General features: G+C 34.6%; 1 protein-coding gene across 1 annotated transcript in view; it reads left to right on the forward strand.

Annotated features, from left to right (window-relative positions):
- HERC2 (HECT and RLD domain containing E3 ubiquitin protein ligase 2) overlaps positions 1-12288 on the forward strand; it is a gene marked incomplete at its 5' end in the record, with an annotated part of 106725 nt that overhangs the window by 63729 nt on the left and 30708 nt on the right. Inside the window, 12 exons of the mRNA XM_026074698.1 lie at positions 1523-1604; positions 1721-1864; positions 2494-2584; positions 4059-4236; positions 4699-4780; positions 4863-5034; positions 6455-6599; positions 7260-7485; positions 8283-8454; positions 9044-9230; positions 10037-10171; positions 10515-10706. Coding sequence (XP_025930483.1) covers positions 1523-1604; positions 1721-1864; positions 2494-2584; positions 4059-4236; positions 4699-4780; positions 4863-5034; positions 6455-6599; positions 7260-7485; positions 8283-8454; positions 9044-9230; positions 10037-10171; positions 10515-10706 — 1806 coding nt within the window. The remainder of the gene's footprint in view (positions 1-1522; positions 1605-1720; positions 1865-2493; positions 2585-4058; positions 4237-4698; positions 4781-4862; positions 5035-6454; positions 6600-7259; positions 7486-8282; positions 8455-9043; positions 9231-10036; positions 10172-10514; positions 10707-12288) is intronic.

Consider the following 12288-nt stretch of genomic DNA (forward strand, 5'->3'; position numbering starts at 1 on the left):
TTCCAGTTTGATTTTTAGCAGCAAGTGACTTAATCATTTGTTTCGGATGATAGCAAGCTAATCATTCCAAAAATCTGTAGTGCTCCTATGCTTTTTTACCTCATGAGTTTTTTGGATGCATGGAATGTATTTAGTAGAAAAATTTACCATGTATTCTCTGTAATTGGTGCTGGTTCAGTAATCAGAGAAAAAGAAATTGAATTCTCATCTTATAATTAGTATAACTTGATTACAGTTTATGTAATTTGAGGGGAGTTTCAGCCCTGTGTGCAGGTGTTTATGCATATTTTTTTATATGATGCAACATGGAAAATATCGCAAATGTTTAATCAATTTAAGGTATCATTAATCTGAAAAGTATGTTAAGAGAGTATTTCTGTATTATGTTGCAAATAAAATGTATACTATTACCCAGTCTTTCAAGAAACAAGAAGAAACAGTTGTTATATTCTCCATCCCTATATTGTATCCATGTGTAAAATCATCAAGGCTTAAGGGCCGAAGTGCAGATTTCAGTTGATTCCTGCTTCCAGACACATTGAAGTCAAAATTACTGCTCTATTTGACTGAAGTGCTTTTTTCCACCTAGAAAAGAGGGGAACTATGGGACAATTAAATGGGAGAAGGGAGGAAAATAAAATTTACAATTCAAATACCTCTATAAGTATGAACTAATTCTGTAAAGATTAAACCTCCTTGGGGAAAAAAAAATCACGGTATTGCAAACCTGCACACTTTTGTCTTTGGTGTCTAATAAGTACTATTATTATTAAATGCATAGGTTGATTAATCAGGATAGTAATTTTAATAATAGCTTCAGGGTTTCAAAATGTCCTTCAAACTTTTTTCCTCATGTACTGTAATGATGAAATCTTCTAGAAACAGTATGTCTTTAGCTGCATCTAAATAAATATTTACTTTTGTTACCTAAAGAGGTATGCCAGATTTGGTTACATGTGGATTTTAAAACAATGGATAAAGAAGTATTGGCTTCTATTTATATATGTATGCAGCTTGATCAAAGACTTCTTTGTAATAATGGAGGAACTAGGTTACTTTTTTTCTTTTTCCCTTGAGTTGATCTTTAAGGCAGATTGCTAAAGCATTTTACTGTAGAAACACTGAGCTGTGCTCCTGTATTCCTGTAGGCTGAATTTAAGTATGTTGGTTAATACTTTTAACTAAGTTTGTTTTCCTGTTATGGCTTTCTTTCACTACTTACCTTGGTTTCCTCAAGAAAATTATACAAAAAGGAAAAATCCTTGTTTATATCCCTTTTCAACTTTTTCTCAGATTTTGAGATTATCGTGGTTTCACTATTAAATACCCTTTCTTGGTTTCTGTCTTTGCTTGATGTATTTTAACTGGCGTATGTAAAGAGAATAATTCTGAATAATTGGGGAGTTTCATTAAAAACTGTGGCTGTCAGATTAACTGGTTTATCACTTAAGAATTGCTCTTCTCTTTGAAGTATTAAACTTTAGAATCTGATGTAATAATTTCTGTTTCCTGTCTCCTCTAGATAAAGGTTCCTTCCTTTTCTGAAACCCTTTCTGCCTTGAATGTTGTACAAGTAGCTGGGGGATCCAAAAGCCTTTTTGCAGGTAAGATAACTTGCAAGGTTCAAGGTTAAAATACATACGATTGTTCTGAGAGGCAGAARCAGATTTTCAGTTGTGAAACATTAATGATATTTTAAACTCTTCCCCCCCAATCTCAGTGACCGTGGAGGGTAAAGTCTATGCCTGTGGAGAAGCCACAAATGGAAGGCTGGGTTTAGGAATATCTAGTGGAACTGTGCCTATTCCTCGCCAGATTACAGCTCTCAGCAACTATGTTGTAAAGAAAGTGGCTGTTCACTCAGGTACTGACTCTTGCCATTCTTCCATATATGAGCATAACATACTAAGCCTAAAAATGGAAGCTGTTTTGCAATTTCTTGGGTGCTGTGATGCCCCAGTGTAGGGGATAAAGAATAGTGTTTTTTTTTTTTTTTTTAAATAAGTATAGTAATTAATTTCTGTCTGTTATATTAGATGTCAAACTAGATGTAATGATTCCATTGTCATTAAAATATATATGAATTTAGACCATACTTAGTTTCTTACTTGCTGGAAGCTAAATTTGGTATGCTCCTGAAAAGCTTTTCAGCCTGATTCAAAGAAAGTGTTCTCATTTTTAAGTATTGGTAAATGGTGGGGCTTTCTTGGTTTTTATTTCTTTGCAGCATTGAAAATTGCAAATTAAGTGATTATTTTTTCTTTCTGTTGTGTCAGGAAGCCTACTCCCGTGAATATTGTGTGTATTTTTAATTAAATCAGAGAGAAACTAAAGCCTCTTAAAAACATAAGTAAAGTGTGTTGAGATGAAAGGCTTGTACAGTTAAATTGTAGAAGTACAGCAGTGTTAGATTTCTGGGATTTTGCTAGACCTTTGCTGCCTGTTCGAAAACTTTAACTATTTGACAATTTAAATTTATGTTTATGCTTTCAGGTGGCCGGCATGCTATGGCATTAACTGTTGATGGAAAGATATTTTCCTGGGGTGAAGGAGATGATGGAAAACTTGGACATTTCAGTAGAATGTAARAATGAATTTTATTTGTATTTCAGTAAGGGGGGGGGGGAGGTCATAGCACAGCTAACCGTTGCTGTTAACAATGACAGGATTTTAAATACAATGGGAATAAAAAATTATGTCCTGAAAAGAATATATTACAGCAATTATAGCTGTTTCAGGCACTTTAAAAAGGAGACATTCAGTTTAATTTTAACATAATACTTGGAAACACATTTTTAGTGGATAAAGTCTTTAATAGAGTGTTTTTCCGTGTCACTGATGAAATGACATGGGCTGCCTTTTGGTCATTGAGTTTTTCAGTACTATGACGAGCTAAGGTTTATTGAGGTGCTTTTAAAAAACTTTTATAAGTTTTACATTTTTTACATGGTGAGTGCTACCAGTTCCTAATGCAAGTCTGACAGAATATTTTGTAGCCCGTTTCTTTAGACTTTTGTTCACAAACCTGTCAGCTAGAAGCAAATTTCTTAAATCTTTCAGTATAGCACAGTTTAGTCCTCAGAAAGACAATAGTGAGGAAAATTTAAATTGCCTCAGGATTTTTTTGTGTCTGACATAGAACAAATCTAAAAGAAAGAAAGGAGAAAAAAAAAAAGGTGAACATAGCCCATGGGGAAATTTTTGTTTATTATTCTGATATGTTCTTAAGAGTTTCTCAGAATACATAGAAGAGTACCCAACTCAGATAGTTGATGCTTTGACAACAGATAAAAGTCACAGGGGTGTGTGTCAAATCTATGAAAATGGAAGTCCAAATTAGAGCARCATTGTTATTTTATTGTTCAACTGCCTCACGTATTTTCTGTAACTTTTTAAAATGGAGACTTGGAGCTCTTATTTTGGGCATTTCATGAGAACAAATTTTCTAAAGGTTGTGCATAACTATAAAAACATTAATAGTGGCTCTGATATACATTCAATATTGGAAAGCCTTTAGTTGAAACTCTTCCCTAAATTTAGAGAATACTGTAATGATGTGAATAGTAAATGTTTCCAGTACTCTTGTAAAAACCTAACAATAAATTCCGTTTTTAATTTCTCTCTCTCATGAAGAACAGAGTTGGGGTGGGAATGACATCTCTTAATTTTTCACTATCTGGCTCTGTCTGTGTAGGGTGGAGAAACAGTTAATTTTAACAAATCACTCAATTTTGACCTATGACAGGGTATTAATTTTCACTTGGTATTACACRCTTTTTAACTGAGTCATCATCTTGGTATTTTGGATTTGTGCTATCTTGTGCAATGTATACAGCAGAAAATACTTGTTTAAATATACGTTTTGAAGTACATTAAAAATAATGTAAACTTAAGAGACTTACTACAGAGTATGTCTTGGAATCATATGCAAATGTTGCATCATATTTTATCTTCAGGTTACTGTTAATTTTACACAATATTTTGGATTATGGAGCTTGAAGTATGTTGTGTAACTCTTTCATAATGATGGCAGTGCATTCTTTATTTCCTTTCTTTAGGAACTGTGATAAACCCAGATTGATAGAAGCATTGAAAACCAAACGTATCCGTGATATTGCTTGTGGTAGTTCCCACAGTGCTGCCATTACCTCTAGTGGTGAACTGTACACATGGGGTCTTGGAGAATATGGAAGGTTAGGACATGGAGATAATACTACACAACTGAAGCCTAAGATGGTAAAGTAAATATTTCTTGTCTTTAATGAAATATGTGCGKTTTTTTTGGKTTTTTTTGTTTTTTTAATAAATATTAAGATAAAGCAAAAGCAGAGCTGAAAATGTGAAAGTAGTATGAAGACATTATTTTGTAACAATCTAAGCGAGGCTTTGGTACACATACCTCTAATAACATGCCAAGCTATTTCAGAAAGGCCAAAAAATCCAGTCTCTTCCTTTTTCTTGGGAAATGATGGAGAACAGTGCTATTTCAAAACCTGTCTCTTGCATCTTTGACATAAAGCTGGAAGCTTCCACTGTTGGATGCTGAGTAAACAAGTCTCGGTAACCCTTGATCAAATGGCGTACTCAGGCTGCACACAAAGAGCAAAATCAGTTGTAAGAGCTTGAAAATTACTGTAAAGTTTTAAAATACAATTAATTTCTTTCAGAATATCTTCCTTACTTTTTTTTTTTTGGTAGGTTAAAGTGCTCCTTGGCCATAGAGTCATTCAGGTTGCTTGTGGAAGCAGAGATGCTCAGACTCTCGCTTTGACAGATGAAGGTAGGAGTATCTTGTTTCACAGCTTTCTAATATACGGGAATACTGTGATCATTGTCTTTATCTGCCGTTTGGTCTTTGTTAGGTTTGGTGTTTTCTTGGGGAGATGGCGATTTTGGAAAACTCGGCCGAGGAGGAAGTGAAGGATGTAACATTCCTCAGAACATTGAAAGACTGAACGGCCAAGGTGTTTGTCAGATTGAGTGTGGTGCACAGTTCTCGTTGGCACTGACCAAGTCAGGAGTGGTATGGACATGGTATGTTACATTTGTCAGAAAATATTAACAAAGAAATTGCCAAGTATATGTATTGCATTTATTGCTATATTTGATTGTCTGACTCTCTGTGCCTTATCTGCATGCTGACTTTGTCTTTTAGATTGGAAGCTCTTTTAGATGAGCTGTGATCTGTTCGATTGCTGTAATGCTGTAATGCTCTGTGTCTTATAGCACAGAACTGTTCTGTGCTATGTTCCGTTAGGATGCCTGGGTCTAACTGAGTTAGCAGAGGAAGGGGGAAGATCATTCCCTCTTTTGGGAGCAATGGAGCATGCATAGGAAAGTTAGTTCAGGGCTTTGGAGCCTGTTTGTAGTGACAAAGAGAGTAAGAGGTAGGGGAGTTTGGCTGTCTTTAAGACCATGGTGCAAAATTCCTGTTTCTTCCCTCTTTCTCCCAGTTTCTTAACACTGTTATTTTTAGTCATAAAAATCTATAGCTATTTCATGACATCACAAGATTATAAGGAGAAGATTTTTGTCTCTTCCAGGTGTGTGTTTCTGTACGTTAGGTTGGCTGAGTTGCTTCTGAACTTTTATTCTCATCTTCTTGAATTTGTAGTGACTGAGGGGAAAAATTGTAATTTTTGTGTTCTATCTTTATGCAGCTGATATTTATAATACTGTATATCACATTCATCTCCAGCATGACACAACCTATCTTGAGAAATTCATATTGCTACTGGTGAGCTGTGGAACTGACAAATTGAAGAAAGGTTCCTGAAAAACACAGTGGAAGAAGTCTCTGTATTTTTCTTCTTCATTGACATTCTTAGAAACATTTTAAGGCATTTACATAGTTTTGCCTGTGATATGTTTTTAGTGCACAGTTTGTTAGCTTCTGTATAATGGTTTTAGAAGACTGGATGATGGAGGCTTGAGAACCTGTATTGAGGCTTGTAACAATGTGAAAAACCTCTGTTCTGCAAACATTTTAGTACTCCTAATTTTTTCACATGAGCAGACTTGGTAAAGGGCCAAAGTTATTGCTAGGTTTATCCTAACAAAGTTATTGCTAGGTTTATCCTCAGTAGTGTAGGTCTTGTCCAAGTCTGCCTAAACAAATCACTTTGTAAGTATTTTTAATTGCGGTGTATCTGTAACAGAGGAATTTCAGTGCAACTGCAATTGCGCTACATAGGAAACATAGACATAAATGTTACCTGTGCTATAGGTTATGAGTTATGCTAAAGTTAYGAGATCATACAATCCCAGTTATCCTCATTTTTGGGCCTTTGTAATTCAGGTTTGAAGACTTTGCCATGGATCTTGAATGGCTGCTGTTAATGTCTAATTAAGATAGTGATATATGAAGAATTTTGATTTGGAAAGCTGTATTGACAGAGGAGTGTGTGGCACAGTATAGTCTTGAATTTTACATTTACTTTTATGTCTGTTGTAGGGGTAAAGGAGATTACTTCAGGCTAGGCCATGGCACTGATGTACATGTGCGAAAGCCACAAGTTGTGGAAGGACTGAGGGGTAAAAAGATTGTGCATGTGGCTGTAGGTGCTCTCCACTGTCTTGCAGTTACTGACACTGGACAGGTATGTTGTGTATCATCGTCCTTTCCCTCTTTCCTTGATCTAGAGAGAAACAAACTAAATTGTTTAGGAAGAGGAATATAATAGTATCAGTACTAATTAAATGGAACGAAAATTCCTAATTATATCGATTAGCTTTTTAACACCCTGCAAAAATATAAGTATGATTATAATTTAAAATATATTAGCCAGTGTATTATTATTGGACTTAAAATGTTCTTGTCTTGCTAGCTTCTGTAGTATTTTCCTAATTTATGGATTAGCCACATAATCAGTTTCCTGCTTTTCACTCTTAAAATGCAGAAGCAGTCATAGTATTTGGAAAGTTTTTTCTGCTGCGATCCAGGATTAGAATTAYCATAGTATCAGTTCAGATCTCCAAAGTAATTACTGTGCAACTAATCCTTTTAACTAAATGTTCACTGTGAATATTATGAATTACACAATAATTTATGAATCAGCCAGTAGAAATAGTGCTCATTTGATTTCTTAAAGTATGAGCGCTACTGCAACATTTAAAAAAAATATCAAGGAAATAGTTTCTCTAAAGTATCTTAACTGCATAAAGCAAATCACTTGGATTCTTCCATAGGAATTTTTAAGGTAACTATTATATAATGCAACCAGTGAAGCAAAGTAATATGTGGAAATGTTTATTGGCAGGTTTACGCTTGGGGTGACAATGACCATGGGCAGCAAGGCAATGGAACTACTACAGTCAATAGAAAGCCCACCCTTGTACAGGGCTTGGAAGGCCAGAAAATCACTCGGGTTGCTTGTGGATCTTCCCACAGTGTAGCGTGGACAACAGTGGATGTAGCTACACCGTCTGTTCATGAACCAGTACTTTTCCAGACAGCAAGGGACCCTTTAGGCGCTTCTTATCTTGGTATTTATTGCCTCTTCCCCTCCCCCCCCCTTTTTAATGCCACTGGAAAGCTAGTTGTGTGTTGCATGATTGATGACAGGAGAAGAAAAGAAAGCTGTCTAAAGAAAAACCTCCTGAAAAGTGAAGCTGTAAAGGGCTGAAGTAGCATTAGTTTGAATTTTCGTTGTTCTTCAGGCAATGCAATAAGCTTTATCAAATGGCTCAAAGCCTTTGTCTTTAATATGGGATAGGGCTTTATGGAGATAATGGTAGGTGGGTGCTACTGTAATCTTTTTAGGTGTTACACCTCTTGCTAAAATTCTTAATGTTCGTATTACCTTTTATTTCTAAGGTAACTGACAAGGAATGAGGGAGGCAAATCAGAAAGCAATGTTTTGTGTTAAGTATGAAATGTCCAAGCATTTTGCTAATTAAGCTTTTTCGTGAAAAAGGCAGTATATTTTAAAAAAAGAATAAGATTATTTGATTAGTATTTTTAAAGGTAAATACTCTTGCTATCTGAAAATTTCTGTTTAAGTAAAACTTGTTTTAGATGCAGATCACCAAAATATTTATATCTGAATTATCCTAATTTTAATGAGTAAGAAGTTAGGATACTTTATTGTGRAAATCCTTCTTGAAAAGTGTCAATATTGGCTTTAATATTGTAACTGTGTGAACTGCAGTTTAGGAGTCTCCTCCTAGAGTTAGATTTACAGTCATCTTTCATGATTTTCCAAGAAATTAGATAAATCAATTCCAAATATTCATTATGCCTATAAAAAAAAGCTTGCTCTCTCTTCTCTTTCTCACTCCAGGTGTTCCTTCAGATGCAGATTCTTCTGCTGCCAGTAACAAAATTAGCGGCACAAACAGTTCCAAGCCAAATCGCCCTTCGCTTGCTAAGATTCTGTTGTCACTTGAYGGGAATGTTGCCAAACAGCAGGCATTATCTCATATACTGATGGCACTGCAAATCATGTATGCCAGGTAGGCATGCATACATTCTTCTCTTTTACAGAGCAAAAGATGACATGGTTTACCATCTCTTAGTGCCTCGTGTCAGGTAATAATGATTTTTACAAGTTTCGGCTCCTCAAGGTAGGCCCTAGCTTCATTTAAATTTACTTTTGATGTTGATGTTAGCTTTATGCTGTTATGATTTTTCTTTAGAATAAGAAGCAGCTGGTATCGGGGGGAGGTAATTGCTTATTTAGGAGTGCTCAAGTAAATCATGTGAAAGGAGTGTATGTAAATCGTGACAGATGATGTGGAGGACACAGTGAGTGACACGGTGAAGAGAAGAAAAAAAACTTTACAGTGCTCTTTCTCTTGGTAAAAAACAAAGATTATTTGTGCTAAAACTTATGAAAAGGAACTCATGTAAAATAGTGGCCTAAAATCACAGTATCTGACTCAAAGACAGTGTCTGACTCAGAGAAGAATGGAGAGAAACCACATTGTGAATTCCAGAACTTGGAAACCTTTGCTTAATTTATTAATCTAGGTTAATACTATTTTTTGTAGTTAATGAGGGAGTATAATTATGCTTACATTAATCTGACCTAAATGATTTCAGGGATGCAGTTGTTGGAGCACTGATGCCTGCAAGCATGATTGCACCGGTAGAATGTCCCTCTTCATCACCAGCCCCCCCATCAGATGCTATTTCTACAGGGAGCCCTGCAAATGGAGATGACTGCGTACTTGCTGCTGATGTAGAAGAGAGGCTCAGCCCAAACCCATGGCAGGAAAGGAGAGGGGAGGTAAAATGTGAAATTAATTTTTCCAACATGATTTAACAATAAAGAAGAAAAATATTGTCTTTTATTTATTTTTATAATACTAGAGGTTAAACAGCCCTTTCATTCTCTAATTTCTGGAGTTGGCCCTCTACATGTGTAGAATTTGTCAGCTATATCAGATTTGGAAAGACTAAAATATTACTCTGAAATCAGATGAGAACTTTCAGAATCTAGTATGTCATTTAAATGCAATTATGATTTCTAATAATACTTTAAGGTTAATTTGAAAATATTAGCAACCATTTGATCAAATATCAAAGTATGTTTACAAGAATAGTCTTAAAAAGTCAAGACTAAGCGACTCTTCAGCAATTATTTAATGAAATGTAATTGTAAATTTATATTGTATCRTCTAATGAGGAGAAAGGAGATCCTGAACAGAATTCTATTGTGTTGATTCCTAACTGCTAATAGATGTAGAAAAAATGAAAGGCTTGCTCCGGAAGAGATCTTTTCCTTTCCCAAACCATGAATTTGACATGTACTTTTATGGCTTGTCTTCTGCATTGTAGACTTTTCTGCAGGCACTGACATTTTTACTGTATGTCTTTGTAACAGCTGACATAGGGGTTTCTGTCTGGTTTGCCATGGCAGGGACATAGAATAGAAGCTAAATGTACAGGGAGTTAATCTGGTGTGTGAATTTACTGCTCTTTTTAAATTGTGGCTTTCTTTGAGCATAAACCTTTCAAATAAAGTGATTAGACTCTTAAATGTTTTACAATATCTTATTGCAGCTCTTGTCAGTTATTATTTGTTTTGGCTAGGTTGTTTCTTCAGAAGATGCTGTGACACCGTCTGCTGTAACTCCTGCTGCTGCCTCTTCCCGTCCTTTTATTCCAGTCACAGATGATCCAGGAGCTGCCAGTATCATTGCAGAGACCATGACAAAAACCAAAGAAGTAATGTTGTTAATATCTTTCTCAGAACAGTTCTTACCGTGTTTTTATCAAGCAGTTGTATTGCTCTTGTGCTTTAAAAGTTATTATACAAATGACCACCTTTTAAAATCTATTTAAAGATAGTGACTTTTTTTCAAAGTTGTAGGAAATTGGTTTCAGGAAAGCTTTTTCACTTAAGAAACAACTTTAGCAGTAAGCTAGTTTTGGGGCAATATAATCCCAGAATTACAAATTGTATTTTCAACTACCTGTTGAACTTCTTTAGACAAGTTAACTTGTTCAGACTCAGTGAAATATTTCTTTCTTCTTCACTATCTAAATATTTCGGTATTTTGTTTTGTAGGATGTAGAAAGCCAAAGTAAAGTATCTGGCCCAGAACCTCAGTACTTGGATGAATTTACTAGTCTCTTAGTACCAGATGACACACGAGTCATGGTTGACCTGCTGAAGCTTGCTGTCTCCAACAGAGCAGGTGAAAAGGGAAGAGATGTTCTTTCAGCTGTGCTGTCTGGTATGGGCACAGCTTATCCACAGGTCAGGTTTTATTTATGTTGCTTTTTAACTATGCCCTTTTCATTCTTAGTTTACTGGAATATTTTCTTGTATTTGAAGTGCAGTTTAACATATGTAAAAACTTATTAAACCTGAAAGTTAGAATTTAACTTAAATGTAGGTGGGTCATAATGATTTGTAAACTGTGTGAATACAGGTATTTGTTATAAATGTCAGTAGTAATCTGTTGTCAATTTGTTACACTGCAATTAGACATTAAAACAGAAGCTTAATGAACTCTATTTATGTATTTGACAAATGTTATAGTTACCTGAATGAAGTTGAATTATCCAAGCCCTATTTGCTGAATCTGTGGAGTGTTAGTTTACAAACTTCAGTGTTGGGTTTGTTTTACATCTAAGTTCATTTCTCAAAAGGGTGCAGTCCATTATTATTAGTTAAAAATATTATTAATATATAACATTAACAATTTAGTTATACTTGTTAATTTTTAAGATTTAAATTTGATGCATCACAGTTTCTAACTATTTACAAAATATCCTTGGGTGTGGGATTTTTTGGAAAAATTGACAAATGGGATTAATAAATGAGCTGGAATTGGATATCAGCAGCTATACTAAAGAATAGTACAGATCATCAATATTTTGTATAAAATGAACTCAAAGTTGTTTAGTGTTTCTTGTACTTTTACCCTTCAAGTATTTTTCTAATGAGTAAAAATGCATCTCTATTAAGATGCTCATACAATATAGTTCCTTGATTGGCTTTGCCCTTTATGAAGACTGTTTTTAAACATCAGAGATGATTATGTAAAGCTTTTTTTTTTTTTTAAATTCTTTTACAAAGAATACAAACTGTAAACTTGGCTTCCCTAAGCAAAAAGATGAATTATGGCTTTGCTAAGGGCTGTGAATTGAATTGAGATTTTTTTAAAATAGTATAAATGGCAAGAAATGCAATTTTAAAACATGAAATCTCACTAGTGTCTCTCTCCTCCACAATCCTCAGCTAGGATTGTGGGAGAGCCTAACTGATACTGCTGGTTAAGGGATGATTCAGTGGTATTTCTGAAACTGTTATGTGGTTTTGTTTTTTTTTTTTTCCACATGTTTAGATTCTTTATAATGATCAGCTTTGTATACCTGTATTCTGGGTTTGAGATGTAGTTGTTACCTTCCCCCAGATGCACACTATATATATATGCCTTTTTTTTTCCTCCTATCATTGATAGTGAATAGCTGTGCAACTTTATTTGATTTTTTCCCTGAGTCAGCATTTGTATTTAAAACTGTTTTATAAAAAGAGTACCACTGGAAATTTCTCTTTAAACAATTTTTTTTTCTTTTTTTCTTACGTACTGTTTAAATATTTACATCTTTCACTAATCTCTTTGCCTGTGCTATGGAATTCAGTCATGTAAGGGAAAACAATTATTTAGAGATTTTTTTTTTGCATTTAATTCCTATTTACTTCCCTATGTTGTTTGGCTTTTATGAGGTTTTTCAAGCTTTAGCATCCCTAAAAATATTGGTTTCAAAGGAATAAGATTGCTTACAAATGCAGAACATGACCGATTTTTTTTTTTTTTTTTTTTTTTTTTTTT

This window comes from Apteryx rowi, unplaced genomic scaffold (assembly GCF_003343035.1).
Source record: "Apteryx rowi isolate R43461 unplaced genomic scaffold, aptRow1 scaffold_396, whole genome shotgun sequence".
In the NCBI taxonomy this organism is placed as follows: domain Eukaryota; kingdom Metazoa; phylum Chordata; class Aves; order Apterygiformes; family Apterygidae; genus Apteryx; species Apteryx rowi.